General features: G+C 44.9%; 1 protein-coding gene and 1 non-coding gene across 2 annotated transcripts; both read right to left on the bottom strand.

The window, feature by feature from the left end:
- Nucleotides 1–2836: 2836 nt before the first annotated feature.
- Nucleotides 2837–2918, bottom strand: trnal-aag (transfer RNA leucine (anticodon AAG)). The gene has a single exon. It is a non-coding gene; the product is annotated as a tRNA-Leu (tRNA).
- A 12204-nt stretch (nucleotides 2919–15122) lies between these two features.
- LOC137302078 (probable G-protein coupled receptor 139) lies at nucleotides 15123–18909 on the bottom strand. Its single transcript, XM_067971765.1, has 2 exons — nucleotides 18840–18909; nucleotides 15123–16030 (listed from the first exon to the last, which is right to left on the bottom strand). The coding sequence occupies exons 1-2, from the start codon at nucleotides 18907–18909 to the stop codon at nucleotides 15123–15125; spliced, it is 978 nt and encodes a 325-aa protein (XP_067827866.1).

Genomic DNA, 18909 nt, shown 5'->3' on the forward strand with positions numbered 1-18909 from the left:
GCCTATCCGCGGAAATGGAGATAGAGAGGTCGAGGAAGGGAAGGGAAGATTCGGAGATGGACCGTGTGAAGGCGAGGGAAGGGTGGAAATTGGAAGCAACCTTGATGACATTTCCCAGTTCAGGGCGGGAGCAGGAAACGGCATCGATACAGTCATCAATGTACCAGAAAAAGAGGTGAGGGAGGGGAGCTGAGTAGGACTGGAACAAAGAATGTTCCACGTATCCCACAAAAAAGGGAGGCATAGCTAGGACCCATAAGGGTTCCCATAGCAACACCTTTTATTTGGAGGAAGTGAGTGGAGTCAAAGGAGAAGTTGTTCAATGTAAGAACAAGTTCAGCCAGGCAGAGGAGGGTGGTGGATGGAGACTGGTTGCGTCTTCGTTCAAGGAAGAGGCAGAGAGCCCGCAGGACGCCCTGGAGGGAGATGGAGGTGTCGACGGACTGGACGTCCACAGAAAAAAAGGAGACAGTTAGGGCTGGGCAACTGGAAACTGTTTAAGTGGCGGAGGATGTCGGAAGAGTCATGGATGTAGGTCGGAATAGACTGGAGGAGGGGAGAGAAAATAGAGTCGAGATAGGAAGAAATTGGTTCCGTGGGACGAGAACAGGCTGAGACGATGGATCTACCAGGGCAGTCTTGTTTGTAGATCTTGGGAAGGAGGTTGAAGTGGGCTGTGCGGGGTTGGGAGACTGTGAGGTTGGAGGCCGTGGGGGGAAGATCTCCAGAGGAGGCGGTCAGTGATGGCTTGATGTTCGGTGGTGGGGTCATGGTCCAGGGGAAGGTAGGAGGAGGTATCGGAGAGTTGGCGTTCAGCCTCCACTAGGTAGAGGTCGACTCACCTCACAACAACAACAGTGCCGCCCTTGTCAGCAGGTTTAATGACAATGTCAGGATCGGACTCGAGAGAACGGAGTGCTGCGAGTTCAGAGGGAGGGAGGTCAGAGTGAGTGAGGGGAGTAAAGAAATTGAGACGGTCGATGTCACGCTGGCAGTTCCCAATGAAAAGTTCAAGAGAGGGTAAGAGGATAGAGGGAGGGGTTCAGGTGGAACGGGAATTCTGAAGATGGGAGAAATGGTCCGCTGTGCGGGGGGAAGACTCCTGGCCAAAGAAATGGGCGCGGAGGTGAAGGTGATGGAAGAAGAGCTCAGCATCGAGTCCAGCTCAAAACCCATTGAGGTGGGGGCGTAAGGGGATGACGCTGAGGCTTTTACTGAGGACTGACGTTCGGTGTCAGAGAGGGGAAGGTCAGGGGGAATGGTGAAAACACGACAAAGAGATTGGAGGGAGGGATGGGGTCAGAGGAAAGTGAAGGGGAAGAAGGATCGGGAGGGGTGTTGGTATCTAAGAGATGTTGAAACTTGCGGTCCTTGACACCTGAAAGGAAGGAAAAAAGTTTTTTTCATTAAAGCGCCGGATGAGGCGAAGGATGAAATGGAACTGCGGACCAGGACAGCTCTGAAGTAGAGAGTGTCGGTGCTGCTGAAGAGAGAGTGTTTGATCAGGTTTCTACTAAAACTCACTTTCACAGACACATCTCCTTCCTCAGCAACTGTGTCCGGCTCCGACTTATTCCACGTGGATTCCAACTTAAATCCCACCCTTCATGTTTCGGATCCGCCCATGATTCCAGATATCTCCATGATATTCAGCGTTCCTCCAACCACTGCTCCCGCCGCTTCCTGAGATCCACGCTCAACGCCACGCACCGTCACATGCTCACTCTCGACCTCTCTCTCCACGCATGGTTTTTATCCCATCCGCGATATTATTGCATTTACCGTTTGATGTGTTGGTTCCTTCATTATATTCATCCAGAAGTCCTGGGTTTCAGTCCAATCCGAAGCCACGGTGGATGAATTTTGCATTGCCCGGTGAAGTCTGCTCAAATCAGCAAAGTCCTGATTGGTGCCCGGAGGTGTTGCGAGTGTAAGATGTGAATAACGTGAAGTATCAATCAAAGTGCACAATAACGCCCCGGTAATGCGAGTATCTCTCATCGGATATTACTGCACCGCCCCAACTTGCCAAATGTGCACCTTTCAGCCACCATTCCAAGCTCTGCAGCGCTGCCCGTCGCTCACGCAACTCAACTGCTGAGAGAAAAGAGCCAACAAGCATCAAAACAAAAAACAGTTCTTCACTTACCATCCCCTGGATCACAAGATTCCCCAAGTGAATTTCGTCAACAATCGGGCGGCTGTCTTTCCAGAGACCAGCCCTGCTTTCGTCGTGTTTGTCTGTCGAGCGGTCACGCAGATCGAAATGTATCGACTGGTTTCAAGGCACAAATGAACATTGGTGCGAATGGGACATGTGCCCAATAGAAACAGCGGTCGTAGCAGAACAAACTTACAGGCGTTAAATTGTAAAAGTGATTGTTCGAGTCGGCAATGCCTCAGGATGTGCCCATGAAATGGAAGGAGGAAAGTAAAGGAGGCCTATTGATTGTGGAAGGAAGAAAAATCTGGGAGAACAGGTGGGTTTGAACTGTGGAACATCAAGTGCAGGCATGTGAGAGTGCTGGGATTTGTCAGAACAAATAGGTTTCCGCCAGCAACAACAAATATTTCTTTCATGTGCTAAAGATTGATTTCTTGCTGCATTCTATTAGCAAATGTGGCAAAGGATGAAAGACGTAATTGAAACAGAATTGAAACTCGTATTCGAGCCGAAATTACTGCGATCATAACGCAGAGAATGAACCACGATAGGATCACGGCAACGAACATCAGGTGGGGCAGTCGTGCCCGAACAAGAGCAATCTCGCGCACGGTGCTGCTTGGAAAAGAAGGATGTTTGGTCATCTGGTTAAAAAACATGCACTTTAAATTCTGGCAGTGGTGGGATTCGAACCCACGCCCCCGAAGAGACTGGAGCCTTAATCCAGCCCCTTAGACCGCTCGGCCACACTACCACCTAATACTAATGTGTTCAGCTTCTGCTATCTGGTGATTGAAATGTGGTTTTCTTGCTTTTTGACCTTTGAATCCAGGATTTTCCATTGAACGAATAAAATAAATGGGCTTTCTGAGCAATGTTCATTCGACGAGGTGGCCGAGTGGTTGAGGTGATGGTCTGTTTATCCATTGTGCTCTGCACGCATGGTTTTGTATCCCATCCGCGCCATTATTGCATTTACCGTTTGATGTGTTGGTTCCTTCCCAATATTCAATCAGAAGTCTTGGGCCTCGGTCCAATCCGAAGCCACGGTGGATGAATTTTGCATTGCTCACTGAACTCTGCTCAAATCAACAAAGTCCTGATTGGCGCCCGGAGGTGTTGCGAGTGTCAGATGTGAATAACGTGAAGTATCAATCAAAGTGCACAATGACGCCCCGGTAAAGCGAGTATCTCCCCACAGATACTGCGATTTATTTATTTATGCAACTGTCATTTGCAAAAGAAACAAATGTATTTTTTGTATATCTTTACAAGTAATGAAAACCCCATTTTGACCAATTCCTTGTTACTGTCGTGCTGAGTATCCCCGCCTTTCCCCTGGGAGACTGGTGTTCCATTCTCTGATGAGGATGTTATTGCTGCCTTGAAAAGTTTCACTTTCATTTATCTGTAATATTGGATGTGGAAAATACAATGAAAAACTGACTCGGCCTTGCCCACTTCCAAAATTTGATTTCACAGCGATTTTCAAATCTGCTCTCTGCCTCACTTTTCAGCTCGATGTGAGAACCACAGTAATAGGCAAGAAATAAAACGGAGGATCGCGCTGTGAACAGACCGGGTCTCAGTCACCAGCCCGAAACAGAGAGAGGCGGACCGACAGAGAGAGGAACGGAGAGAGACAACCATCTTCAGCCAGAAGTGCCGAGTGGATGATCCATCTCGGCCTCCTCACGAGATCCCCACCATCACAGAATCCAGTTTAACATCGAGGTGAAGAGTGACGCAGAGAGCAGATTTTAAAACCGCTGGAACATCAGCAAAATTAAAGTGAGGCAAGTGGGAGTCAACTCTGAGTCAGTTCCACACTGTATTTTCTGCAGATAAACAAAAGTGAAGCTTTCAAATGCGATAAAGTTATAAACTCCTCATCGGGGAATTGAACCCCGGTCTCCCGTGTGACAAGCAGGAGATACTCACCACTATACTAACGAGGAACTGCTATATTGAATGTACACTCATCCCAGATGGTGTTCGACATGCTTCATGTGTCAGTGCATTTCTTTTCACTGTTTATTTGATGACAGTTTGTTTAATTGTCCACGGGCCACTGTTGTAAGAACCTTTCACATTTCCATCTCTTTGTTAGACAACGAACAACTGACTCTGTCTTTCTTCTGTTCTTTCTTTCTCTCTTATCGTGGTGAGTTGCCCTGCCTTCGTCCGGGGTTTAATTCCCCGACAGGGGGGAAGCATTTTTAAGACGCCAACTTTTAATTTTATGTCCTCGGCTGTCTTCTTCTTACAAAACTACAGAGAAAAATAGAACAGAAAAAAAAATAAACAGGTGATTGTCACTATCAGAATATGATTGAACGGAGACGGCTGGATGCACGCTGTGTTACCGAGCGATCACTCATTGCGATTTTAACTGAGCAGTGGTTGAGGTGATAAATTTTAAATCCATCGTTAGATTTGCACCTTCACCGAGTTTAAAATGGGTTCCTCCGTGATATAAATAAACCGATAACAACCCCGAAACCCCAGCGGGTATATTTGTTCCAATACTGAGTGACGGTCTCAATTTCCATTGAAATTTTCAATCAGCAAATCCCAGCGGTCGTTATGAGTTTGACAAACTAATTTCTGTACTTGACTGTTTCCTGGAAATGATCAAAATGGGGTTTTCCTTACCCATACAGATATATAAATAAACACATTCGGTCATTTCGCCAATGACAGTTGGATAAATAAATAAATCGCAGTATCTGTGGAGAGATACTTGCTTTCCCGGGGTGTCATTGTGCACTTTGATTGATACTTCACGTTATTCACATCTCACACTCGCAACACCTCAGGACTTTGCAGATTTGAGCAGAGTTCAGCGAGCAATGCAAAGTTCATCCACCGTGGCTTCGGGTTGGACCGAGGCCCAGGACTTCTGGATGAATACAAGGAAGGAACCAACACATCAAACGATAAATGCAATAATGGCGCGGATGGGATAAAAACCATGCGTGCAGAGCACAGTGGATTAGGAATCCATCACCTCAACCACTCGGTCACCTCGTCGCATGAACATTGCTCAGAAAGTCCATTTATTTTATTCGTTCAATGGAAAATCCTCGACTCAAAGGTCAAAAAGCAAGAAAGCCGCATTTCAATCATTAGATAGCAAATTATGAGAAAAAACTATCAAATGGTAGTGTGGCCGAGCGGTCTAAGGCGCTGGATTAAAATCCAGTCTCTGTAGAGATATGGGTTCCGATCCCACCGCTGCCAGAATTTAAAGTGCTTAATACTTTAACCACATCACCAAACATCCTTCTTTTCCAACCAGCACCGTGCGCGACATTGCTGTTGTTCGGGCACGACTGCCGCAGCTGATGTGCGTCGCCGTGATCGTATCCTGGTCCACACTCTGCGTTGTGGTCGCAGGAATCCGAGTTACAGTACAGTTTTGTTTACCGCTTTTGTCCTCTGCCACATTTGTGAATAGAATGCAGCAAGAAATCAATCTTCAGCACATGAAAGAAATTTTTTTTGTTGCTGGTGAAAACCTATCCATTCCTTCAAATCCCAGCACTCTCACATGCCTGGACTTGATGTTCCACAGTTCAAAACGGTCTGTTCTCCAGGCTTTTTCTTCCTTCCATAATCAATAGGCCGGCTTTCCTTTCCTCCTTGCATTTCAGGGACACTTTCCTGCGGCATTGCCGACTCTAACATTCACTTTCACGATCTTATTTGTTCTGCTACGACCGCTGTTTCTATCCCATTCTCACAGTTTTTCTTTCTCCGTCGCGTCTGTTCTGACGATGCCACTTTCCACAACACTACTTCTGATATGTCTTCATTTTTCCTCAACAGAGGATTCCCCTCCACTGCAGTTGACTTGGCCTCGACTGTGTCCGTCCTATTTCCTGCACTTCTGTCCTTATCCATTCCACTCCCTCCCAGAACCACGGTAGGTCCCCTTGTCCTTACCTTCCACCCCACCAGCCTCCACATTCAACGTATCATCCTCCGCCACTTCCACCATCACCACAAACATCTTCCCCTCCCCTCCCCTTTCAGCCTTCCGAAGGGACCGCTCCCTCCAGGAAACCCTGGTCCACTCTTCCATCACCCCCAACACTCGCTCTCCTCCCCTCGGCACCTTCCCATGCGAGTGCAGGAGATGCAACACCTGACCTTTCACCTCCTCCCTTCCCACCTTCCAGGGCCCCAAACATTCCTTCCAGGTGAAACAGCGATTTATTTGTAATAGCTTTGCTGAACACCTCCGCTCAGTCCACAAGCGTGACCCTGAGCTTCCGGTCGCTTGCCATTTTAATTCCCGGTCCCACTCCCACTCTGACCTCTCTGTCCTCGGCCTCTTACTCCGTTCCAATGAAGCTCAACATAAGCTCGAGAAACAGCACCTCATCTTTCGATCAGGCTCTTTACAACCTTCTGAACTCAACATTGATTTCAATAACTTCAGATCATAAACACTGATCACATTTTTTCGGACAGCAAGTGCTGATTGTGGTTCAAATTTTGCCATTTACAGCTCCTCTGGACCCATCTTTTGTTTCTTTACTTGTCCCATTACCACCCTCCTTGCCTTGCACCATCATCCCTTTTGTCATTTAATCACTCCTGCCCTCCACCCTATCAGAGTCCTTCCCTTTTGTTCTTTCCTCCCCTCCCCTTCCTCCCCCATCCCTTTTCCTGACGCTGGACTTGCTTAAAAACTGTTTAATCTTCAACTTTTTCCATTTCTGACCAAGGGTCATCGACCTGAAAAGTTAACTCTGTTTCTCTCTCCACAGACGCTGCTTGACTTGCTGATTATTTACAGCATTTTCTGTTTTTATTTCAAATTTCCAGCATCGGCAGTATTTTGCTTCTGATATCTCCTTCTGTGGCTCGGGGTCAAATTTTGTTTAAAATCTCCTGTGAAGCGCCTTGGGACGTTTCGCTACGTTAATGGTGCTATTTAAATAGTTCGGGCAGAGTCTCACCCACTGACATGTGGTGCCGTGATCGTATTGTGGTTAGTACTCTGCGTTGTGGCCGCAGCAACCTCGGTTCGAATCCGAGTCACCGCATAGTGTGCGCTGCTACTTTTGTTCTCTCCCACGCTTGCGAATATAATGCAACAATATATCAATATTTAATACATGAGAAAAACATTTTTTGTTGGTGGCGAAAACCTATTTATTCCATCAAATCCCAGCACTCTCACATGCCTGTACTTGATGTTCCACAGTTCAAACCCGCCTCTTCTCCCAGCTTTTTCTTCCTTCCACAATCAATAGGCCGCCTTTCCATTCCTCCTTCCATTTCATGGACACTTTCCTGCGGCATTGCCGACTCTAACATTCACTTTCACGATCTCATGCCTTTGAGTTTGTTCTGCTCCGACCGCTGTTTCTATTGGGCACATGTCCCATTCGCACCAATGTTCATTTGTGCCTTGAAACCAGTCGATACATTTCGATCTGCGTGACCGCTCGACAGACAAACACGACGACAGCAGGGCTGGTCTCTGGAAAGACAGCCGCCCGATTGTTCACGAAATTTACTTGGAGAATCTTGTGATCCAGGGGATGGTAACTGAACAACTGGTTTTTGTTTTGATGCTTGTTGGCTCTTTTCTCTCAGCAGTTGAGTTGCGTGAGCGACGGGCAGCGCAACAGAGCTGCGAATGGCGGTTGAAAGGTTCACATTTGGCAAGTTGGGGCGGTGCAGTAAGATCGGAAGTGTTCCGCCTTGATCTTAATAGTTCTGTTGAAGCCTGCCATTGAATCGAGTAGAGAATAAATGTAAAGAGCGCCTGTGGCGAAAAAAAGGGGTGATTACAGGCCATGAGCGGAAGGACTTTTGAATTCTCGTTGCGCAGGACGCTGTGTGCGGAAACGGCAGATTTTATAGCGCGTGTGTCGGAAAGTAAAGTTTGACCTTGTGTGTGAGAAGAGCACAAGAAAGTTGTGCATTGAAGCTGCGCCCTTGAGGCAAGTTGCAGGTTGTCAGGAAAACTGCTCTTGTGAACGCCCAAAAATAATCCCAGAAATTGCTGGCAACACTCAGCAGGTCAGGAAACATCATTACACGGGCGTCATTGTTCACTTTGATTGATACTGAAGACCCGTACAAGATGGACGGGTTGCACCTCAACGGTGCTGGGACCAATGTCCCCTCAGGGATGTTACCCTTGACTTATCAGCGAGCAATGCCGACCGTAATAGGGCCTTAGCTATTTACAATCTATATTAGTGTAATGTATTGAAGATCTCTGACGATACAAAGCATCTGTGAGGAGGACACAAATAGTCTGCAAAGGTTTATAGACAGGTTAAGTGAATGGGCAAGAAGGTGGAAGATGGAGTATAATGTGGGGAAATGTGAGGTTATTCACTTTAGTAGAAAGTATAGAAAAACAGAATATTTTTAAAATGATGAGCAACTATTAAATGTTCGTGTTCAGAGAGACTTGAGTGTCCTGGTATAAGAAACACAAAAAGTTAACATGTAGGTACAGCAAGCAATTAGGAAGGCAAATGAAATGTTGGCCTTTACTTCAAGGGTTTGGAATACATGAGTAAGGATTTTGTTGCAATTGTACAGGACTTTGGTGAGACCACAACTGGAATTACAGTTTTGGTCTCTTTATTTAAGAAAGGGTTCTCAGGACGTTTCGCGTTCACCACGGTCTGACGGCCTTGTGTTCGAAGGGGTTACTCCTCAGGAACTTCTACACCTGGGACAGATAGCGGGGAAAGGTCCAGCTCGACGGGACATCCTGCACCTGCTCGGCCAGCACAGCCAGACCCAGCCTTCTCAGTGTGTTGGCCAGGTAGAAACTCAGCACCTAGTGACACTTGGTATCTGCGTACTGGGGCTCTACACATATCCTGAGGCAGCCACACACAAAGGTGGCTGTCAGGATCAGAGCAGCATTGTAGACGCTCTTTCCCCATTTGTCTGGAAGCTTGTACATGGTGACCCTGCGGACACATTCTACCTTGGACCTCCAGGGAAAGTGGAGGATATCTCGGGTGACTGTGACGGCGGAGATTTGGGGAACGGGCCAGTGCTGGGTCACGTAGAGCAACACGGTGAGTACCTCACACCTTATCACCAGGTTCCTGCCGGTTATGGAGAGGGATCGCCCCACCCACATATCAAGCTTCTGTTTGGCCTTAGTGATCCGCTCCTCCCAGTTCTTTCGACCGGCCAGGGGCCCCTTGAACCAGATCCCCAAAACCTTCAGGTAGTCGGATCTGACAGTGAAGGGGACAAAGGACCGGGTCTCCCAACTGCCAAAGAACATGGCCTCACTCTTACTTTGGCTCACCCTGGCCCCCGAGGCCAGCTCGAAATGGATGCAGATGCCCATCAGTGTGTGGACCGACTGCTGGTCGGAGCAGTTGAAGTGAATTTAATAACGAGCGGTCAATCTGCAAGGCCAGTTTTACGCCAGCTCGCCAAGCAGAAAATGTACCCAGAGAGTCTGCAATTATTCGTTCTGGGAACTGAAGTATATAGAAATTCAAGAGAATAACTTTTCTGAATTCAAACATTTCCAGTGACCAGAACCCCGACCACCTCCTGTGGAACAAACGGATTTGTGTTAACATTGCAGAGAATCCATTGGAAATCCACATTTTGAATTGACACATTCAGCATTGTACAAATTACGGATTGGTGTCGGTCATTCAAACATTACCTCAGACACTCGCTTTATTTCATCTTATTCATCTCTCCCCCACCGTGAGATAAATATCTAACCCTCTGACACCAAAATCAATGAGCGACATATGTTTTCATCACGTTCATCGCTAAGAACTAAGAGATCATCATTAGTACAGCTGATTCAGACACTCTAAGAGGTCTCTTTTGGGCCTCTGTGAATGATCAATAAATGGATTGAAAAGGGCAGGTCAGTTAAAATCTGATTTTTTTCCCGTATTAACAAACAGCCAAGTGATTAGGAGATTCTAATTGCCAGTTTAGTGCAGATACCATGTGATGAGTTCAGCACTCACTCTTAAGCAAACTGAGAGCTGGTCTGTTTCTGGCTCTGTGATATTGGAAGGAGTGACTGGTTGTGTTTCAGAGGTCTGTGCTGTGCTGATGACTGGTGCAGAAAAAAACATCTTTGGGCTGAAATCTACACGTGATTCTTTGATGCCTCGTGCTTTTGAGCCTTTTGAACATCTGCTTTGCTCAGACAGCCTGTCATTGTTCTTCTTAGAGAACCAAATATATGGAAAATATACAATCCTAGAATCTCACAGCATGGAAGGAGGCCATTCGACCCATCGTGCCAGTGCCAGCTCTTTGAAGGAGGTACCCAATTACTCCCATTCCCGTGCTCTATAACCATAAACTCTGCAATTTTTTCCTTTTCAAGTATTTATCGAATTATCCTTTTAAAGTTACGATTGAATCTAGCTCCACCATCTTTTACGAAAATACGAGTAGGCCATTCGGACCCTCGAGCCTGCTCTGCCATTTGATAAGCTCATGGCGATCTGATTGTGATCTCAACCTTACTTTCCCGTCTACCGACCAGATCCTTTGACTCCCTTGTTAAGCAGGAATCTATCTTACTCAGCCTTAAAAATATTCAATGATCCTGCCCCCACCGCTCTTTGGGGAAGGGAGTTCCACAGATTTACGATCCTGTGAGAGAAAAAAATGTGTCCTCATCTCCGTCTTAAATGGAGACCCCTTATTCTTAAACTGAGGGCCCTCGTTCGAGACTCTCCCACAAGGGGAGACATCACCTCAGCATCTACCCCTTCTAGTCCCCTGAGATCACCTCTCATTCTTCTAAGCGCCAACTCCAACAGGCCCAACTTGTCCAACCTTTCCTCATAAAATAACTCCGTCATCCCAGGAATCGATCGAGTGAACTTTCTTTGAACCGCCTCCAAAGCAATTATTGTCCTTTCTTAAATAAGGAGACCAAAATTGCATACAGCATTCCAGATGTGTTCTCACCAATGCTCTGTACAACTGTCGCAAAACATCTCGATTTTTATATTCCAGTCCCCTTGCAATAAATAGCAACATTCCATTTACCTTCCCAATCACTTGCTGTACCTGCAATCCAACTTTTTGTGATTCATGTACTAGGACACCCAGATCCCTCTGTACCTCAGAGTTCTGCAATCTCTCTCCATTTAAATAATATACTGCTTTTGAATTCCTCCTGCCAAGTGGGCAAGTTCACATTCTCCCACATTGGACTCCATCTGTCAAATTTTTGACCACTTACTTAACCTATCTGTATCCTTTTGCAGACCCCTTATGTCCTCTTCACAACTTACTTTCCTATCTGCCTTTGTGTCATCAGAAAATTTAGCAATCATACATTCGGTCCCTTCATCCAAGTCATTGATATAGATTGTAAATAGTTGAGTTCCAAGCACTTATCCCTGTGGCACTCCACTCGTTACACCTTGCCAACCTGAAAATGACCCATTTATGCCTACTCTCTGTTTCCTGTTAGCTAATCAATCCTTTATCCATACTAATATATTACCCCTACACCATGAGCTCTTATTTTGTGTGGTAGCCTTTGATGTGGCACCTTGTCAAAAGCCTTCTGGAAATCAAAGTACACCACATCCACAGGATCCCCTTTATCCACGTTGCTTGTTACTTCCTCAAAGAACTCTAATTAATTAGTCAAACACGATTTCCCTTTCACAAAGCCGTATTAACTCTGCCTGATTGCATTGAGATTGTCTAAGTGCCCTGCTACAACCTCCTTAATAACAAATTCTAACATTTTCCCGAAGATAGATGTTAAGCTAACTGGCCTGTAGTTTCCTGCTTTCTGTCGCCATTCTTTCTTGAACAGAGGAGTTACATTTGCTAATTTCCAATATGATGGGGACTGGAGAAAGGCAGATGTTACTCCTATTGTTAAAAAGGCAGCAAAATTCACTGAGGAAACTACTGACCAGTGAGTTTAACGTCCATTGTGGGTAAAGTTATGGAAATCCTTATTAAAGGTAAGTTCAAGGAGCTTGTGAATAGAAATATAACCTTAAAAGATAGACAATTTGCGTTCATGAAAGGGGAAGTCTTGCCAATCTAGCTCACTAGTTTTATTTGAATGTGTGGCAAAGGAGTGTGATATTGGTAAGGTAGTGGATGTGGTGTACATGGATTTCAGGAAGGCCTTTGATACAGTTCCTCTCGAAAGTCTGGTACTGAAAACAAAGAATGCGGAAATGAGTGGAAATGTTTTTCAGTGGGTGTGTAATTTGTTCACCGATAGAATCCAGAGGGCAGTGGTAGAGGGATTGTCATCAGCTTGCAAGAATGTTACCAGTGGGGTTCCACAGTGATCTGTTTTGGACCTCTTTTGTTTAATATCTTCATAAGTGATCTGGAACTAAGCGTAAATTTACAGATGATGCAAAGCTGATGAAGATGGTAGACTGCAAAACTGAACAGGATAAGCTACAGGAGGATTTAAATACTTGGGCATCGGACAGACAGGTAGCAGATGAAATTTAATGTAGAGGAATGCAAAGTGCTTCACACGGGGACAAAAAAAACCAGGAATGAACTATTGCAACAACAATAAAAACAACGTCCATTTATAGATCACCTTTAACACAATAAAATGCTTCATGTGATGGTTATCAGACAAAATTTGACACCGAGCTACATAATGAGATATTAGGACAGGTGACCAAAAACTTGGTCAAAGAGGTAGGTTTTACGAAGCGTGTTAGATGGGAGGAGAGAGAAGTGGAGAGGTTTAGGGAGGAAGTTCCAGAGCTTAGGGCTGAGACAACTGAAGCCACGGCCACCAATTGTGGTGCAATGGAAATCGGGATGCACACGAGACCAGAGTTGGATGAACGCAGAGTTCTTGGTGGGCTGTAGGGCTAAAGATAGGAAGGGGCGAGGCCATGGAGGGATTTGAACATAAAGGTGAGAATTTTTAATTCGAGGTGTTGCCAGACCAGGAGCCGATGTAGGACAGCGAGCACAGGGGTGATGAGTGAATGGGAGTTGGTGCGAGTAAGGATATGGGCAGCAGAGTTTTGGATGAGCTCAAAATTACGGAGGGTGGAAGCTGGAAGGACAGCAGTGATAGCATTGGAATAGTGGAGCCCAGATATAACTAAGGCATGGATGAGGATTTAATAGCAGATGAGCTGAGGCAGGGGCGGAGACGGACAATTTTACAGGAGGTGGAAACAGGCGGTCTTGGTGATGGAGAAGATATGTGGTCAGAAGTTCAGCTTAGGGTCAAATAGGACGCCTGGGTTGCTAACAGTCTCGTTCATCCTCAGAGAGTGGCCACGGAGAGAGATGGATTTGGTGGGGAGGAAACGGAGTTTGTGACAGGGACTGAAGATAATGGATTCGGTCTTCCCAATAATTAATTGGAGGAAATTTCTCCTCATCCACTGCTCGATGATGGACAAGCAATATGACAACTCAGAGGCAGTGGAGGGGTGGAGAGAGGTGATGGTGAGGTAGAGCTGTGTGTCATCAGTGTACATGTAGAATCTGATGTCGTGTTTTAGGATGATGTCGGCGAAGGGCAGCATGTAAATGAAGAATAGGAGGGGGCCAAGCGTAGATCACTGGGGGAATCCATTACTTAACTGGAAAGAAAATAATGTCCATGGCAATGAAAAAGATCGGGGGGAGTAGATTGATAATAAATTGAAGCTGTCGCATCAATGCTCGGCGGCAGTGAGGAAAGCAAATCAGATGCTGAGATGCATTTAAAGGTCAATATTGAGCCGAAATAGTTTGGGAATCCTGCTACTGTAAAATTATAGGTGCAATCGCACTTACAATGCTGTGTACAGTTCTGGTCACCACAGTACAAAAAGCATAATGCAGCTATTGAAAGGATAGAGAAGAGAGCAATCAGAATGATTGAGCGGGTGGAGGGATTGAATTATGTTGAGTGATTATGTAAATTGGGCATGTTCTCACTGGAAACGGGAATGTTTAGAGGTGATACTATTGCTGTTTTTAGGTTTCTAAATCGACTGGATAATGTAGACTGTGACAAAATATTTCACCATGTCCAGAAGAGTGGAACCAGAGGAGACGGCCTGCACTTGAAGCCAGGTAAATTCAAAACTAAGCTCCATAAAGAATATTTCAGTGAGCAAGTGGTCACTCTATAGAACAGGTTCCCCAGGGAGGTGGTGAAAGCAGTTCATATTGAATCATTCAAATGCAAATTAGATAGAATCTTACAGAAAATAACATTTCTCATTTCAGTATATGAGTAATTTGAGACATGACATGTGGTAAGTGTCACATGTTTGGGAGGAACAGGTGCCTTTGGGCCTATGGTTCCCAATGCTCTCGATGACTGGGGGATTCCTGGCCTTGTGTCTGGGTCTGTTGTGGATTCATTGATAGAGATTGATCGCTATGATTAGTCAACAACCCCATTGTCGTTGTATCATGTGACTAACCGGATAGTGGAATGCGAGCTGGATGGACCTTGGTCTTTTTCCATCCAGCAATTCTTATGTTTATGGACACACGAGTGTGGCTGTGGGGCGGTGCCCAGTGAGTGGAGAACAATGGGTGGGCACAGTGTGTGTTGCCATTTCAGAGAGTATACTATCCTCAAAATCCAAACCATTCCCAGGGGGGATATTGAGGTCCCTTCATTAAACAGTTAAACTTGATATCCAACAACAGAACAGAGCTCGGACTCTGTCTCCCACATGAATGTGGAGATACTCGAGGGCCCTCGGGGCTGGTGGGAATGCACCAGGCCTGAGTCAGCACCGACAAGAGAACTGGAAACTAACAGAACAGGAAACAACACTGAATTGTGCAATGATGTAGTTTTCCTTATACTTTCGTAAATTTACAGTGGGAAAGGATCTCAGAGTGAGTGACTGTGTATCTGAGAGGGCAGGCAGTGTGTGAGAGGAACGAGAGGTGTACAGGATGGAATATAAGGAGCAATTGAGGCTGGATTTTACTATTTTCATTATTTAAATAATTTAACAATTAGAGTCAGTGGATATTTCACCATATTCTTTAACTCGTCTCTGAATTTACTCTGGGTCCCTGCATAAATAAACGGGTTTAGGCAGGAACTCAAAAGCTGAAGCATAAATCCGCTTTCCTCCAGAATAAAATTTGAATCATCGAAATTGGAACCTGAGAAATAACTAACGTTCGCAATTCGCACATAGAGGAAAGTTATAAGAAACAACAACCATAACAGGATGAGACTGCCCGAGATACAGAAGAGCAAAACGATGGATTTCCTCCGGTTCTCCATCTCTGGGTCACTCTGATTCTCAACGTTGCTGCGGACCTGGAGTCTTCTGCGGATTCTAATGGCCGCTAAAATGTGTCTGACGGTCTGAGCATTGAGCAATAAAATCACAATGAATGGGAGACAAGGGGTTAAAATGCGGTGAATCCAGTCAAATGCAGCCCATGCGGGTGAGGTGTAAAATATTAACTTGATGTTGCAGAACCAGGGTATGTTGTTAATTGTATACAAAGGTTCATATATAAAATACCAGAATGTATTTTTTAAACAGCTCAGGACACAGACCGTTCCGATAACCACAGCCGCCGTTTTCTCGGTGCAATATTTTGTTTTCAGCTTCTGGCAGCAAATGGCTACAAATCGATCAAAGGTGAACACGACCGTTACCCAGACAGAACTGTCTCTGATTGCATAAATTAACACAAAACTGAGAGAACAGACCGGAGTGATGGACAGGAAACTGAATGGCAAATAAATACCAACAATGCGGTTTAATATCACAGCCGTGATAATGACCAGGAGATCCGTCACCGCCATGGACACCAGGTAGGAAGTGATACATCTGGAGAGACCGCACCTTCCTCGGGACAGGATCACAATCACCGCCAAGTTAGCTGTAAGAGAGAAGGAGAGAGACAGAGCATGTGTACGTGTGTGAGAGAGAACAGGAGCGTTAATGATCCGACTCCCAGCAAAATAATCCAATTGACAGGATTCTGTGTGAAACTTATAGCTTTGACACTTGATCCTGAGTTGAAAACCGATCCTTACCCTCTGGACACCTGTATCTGTGCTAAAATAATCATCCGCATTGAAATCAGACAGGCCAAAGACTTCAGAATGTAAATGAATATAATAAAACATAATGGGAACAAGAAACCCATTAAAACCAATGCGGGAACGTCAAATAGACAAGAAAAGAAACAAATCTTAAAGAATCAGTAAAATGGTTCATAATAAATGCGAAGATTAGGTGACAGGAAAATAAACGTGTTACAGAAGATTTTTTAAGAGAATAAATAATAAAAGAATTGACAATGAAACTGGAAACAACCAATAAAGTACAAAAAACTTGCATTTAAAACCGACCATGTCCTGTCGGAGCCCAAATCGCTCTCATCCGATGAATTCATAGAATCAGAGAAAGTTACTGCACAGAAGGAGGCCATTCGGCCCATCATGTCCGTGACGACTGAAAAAGAGCTATCCAGCTTTATCCCCCTTTCCAGCACTCGGTCTGTAGCCCTGTGGGTTACAGTACTTCAAGTACACATCCAAGGACTTTTTTAATGAGTTGAGGGTTTCTGCCTCTCCCACCCTTTCAGGCACTGAGTTCCAGACTCCCACCACCCTCTGGGTGAAAATAATTTCTCCTCAGCTCCAGTCTAGCCCTTCTACCAATTACCTACAATCCAAGCTGTCGAATTATTCACTGTTGGAAGCACAAACACAGCGCGGTCTAAGTTTGGAGCAAATCCAGATTCATTCATAAAACGGACACTTGTTACATTGTTTATATTTTTGTCAATAATTGGCTGCCCAATAATATCCCTTCAATCAAGTCAGTTATTAAATTCAGTCGGGAATTATTTAATCACTGAATAATCTCAATCGATAAAGAACTTGTTGAAATTATTCCGTGCTGTAAATAATTATCAAAACGAAGACAAGTAAATGAATCATTTAATAAACCCAGTCAGTAATGAATAAATCCAGAGATTAAATTCAACCAGTAGCTTCACGATTATACAGTTACGTCTGTAATTGGTTGAATTATTAATACATCCAATCAGTATTACATATTTTTGATTTAATTTGCTTTAATTAATGAAACCGTAACTATCAGTGAACCATCCTGTATTGGTGCCTGGAATGCTGGCATCAAACGCAGAGAATTTTCACCCTGATGTTGCTGTTTAGCGGATCGCCAGCGGTTCCACTTCTTATTCATCTGTAGAGGCTCCGATATATCTTCAGGGGCAACTTCACAATTAGAGTGGAAATGCCCTGAGTAAAAAGGAATGGTCTCGGTACCCGAGGGTTGAGAGCGTCTGTAGAACCGAACCCCACCACCAGTCAGTCTGCAGCAAGGAACAAAATAATTTCCTACATATCTTATAATAACGTGATAATACCACTCACAACACAACGGCAGCAATACAATATATTCTCTGATATAACAGAGTACACCTTCCACAGTGCAGCACCAATAAACACAACATAACTACATATACACCGGAATAACAGTGGGATAATTCACCCACAGAAATAATGTTCATAACACAATAGAACTACATCTACACGGTGAGAACAGTGTGACAATTCACTTACAATAACACAATAGACCTACATGTACACCGTGATAACAGATGAAAACATTGTCTTCCTTTCAGCCACAAACTCCCTTCCCTCGCCATCGACTCCATCCCTGTTCCTGGCCATTTTCTGAGGCCGAACCAGACTGTTCACAATCTTGGCGTCCTATTTGACTCTGAGTGCAGTTTCGGACCCATATCCTCTCCACCACCAAGGTCACCACCTTCCACCTCCGTAACTACTGGTCTCTGCCCCTGCCTCAGCTCATCTGCTGCTGAAACCTTCATCCATGCTGTTGTGACCTCTAAACTCGACTATTCCAATGCTCTCCTGGCTGGCCTCCTGCCTTGCACCCTCCGTAAACTTGAGCGCATCCAAAATTTTGCAGCTGGTATCATAACTCGCAACAAGTCCTGTTCACCCATCACCCCTGGGCTCACTGATCTACATTGGCTCCCTTTCCGACAACACCTCAATTTTAAAATTCTTATCCTTGTACTCAAATACTCAGCCTCGCTCCTCCCAATCTCTGTAGCCTCCTCCAGCCCTACAATCCTCCGAGATCTCTGCACTCCTACAGTAACAGGGCCAATAACACATCAGGTAGTGGTACTGGTAAAGCCGAGAAGCGCACAGTTAAAGGGGAGAAACGATACAGTTAAAGCAGAGAAATGATACCGTTTAAGGAGAGAAATTATACCATTGAAGGGGAGAAATGATACCATTAAAGGGATAAATTACACCGGTAAAGAGCAGAAATGATATAATTAAAGGTGACACAAAAAAGGCAGATATTTATACTGTTGAAGGGGAGAAATTACACAGTCACAGGGGAGAAGTGATAGTAAAAGCGGCGAATTTATACATTTAAAGGGGAGAGATTGCACTATTATAGGGGAGAAATATTGGTAAAGGGGAGAAATTATACAGTTAAAGGAGAGAAATTATACTGTTAAAGAGAAGAAATTATACCGGTAAAGTGGAGAAATTATATCATTAAAGGGGAGAAACGATACAATTAAAAGGGAGAAACGATACCAGTAAACTAGAGCAGTGATGCAGTTAAACAACGATTTCCATAACTAATAACTAACTACAATACTTTACCTGGAACACTGATAGCTGCAAGGATGGGATAATAAATGGCAAATAACAGTCCTTTAGGTGAACCGTGCAT

The sequence above is a fragment of the Heptranchias perlo genome, chromosome 35, assembly GCF_035084215.1.
Source record: "Heptranchias perlo isolate sHepPer1 chromosome 35, sHepPer1.hap1, whole genome shotgun sequence".
In the NCBI taxonomy this organism is placed as follows: domain Eukaryota; kingdom Metazoa; phylum Chordata; class Chondrichthyes; order Hexanchiformes; family Hexanchidae; genus Heptranchias; species Heptranchias perlo.

Coding starts and splice junctions, on each gene's coding strand:
- LOC137302078 (XM_067971765.1), bottom strand. CDS start 18,909: ATGCACGGTTCACCTAAAGGACTGTTATTTGCCATTTATTATCCCATC. Junction 16,031..18,839: donor TGCAGCTATCAGTGTTCCAG/GTAAAGTATTGT, acceptor TCTCTCTTACAG/CTAACTTGGCGGTGATTGTG.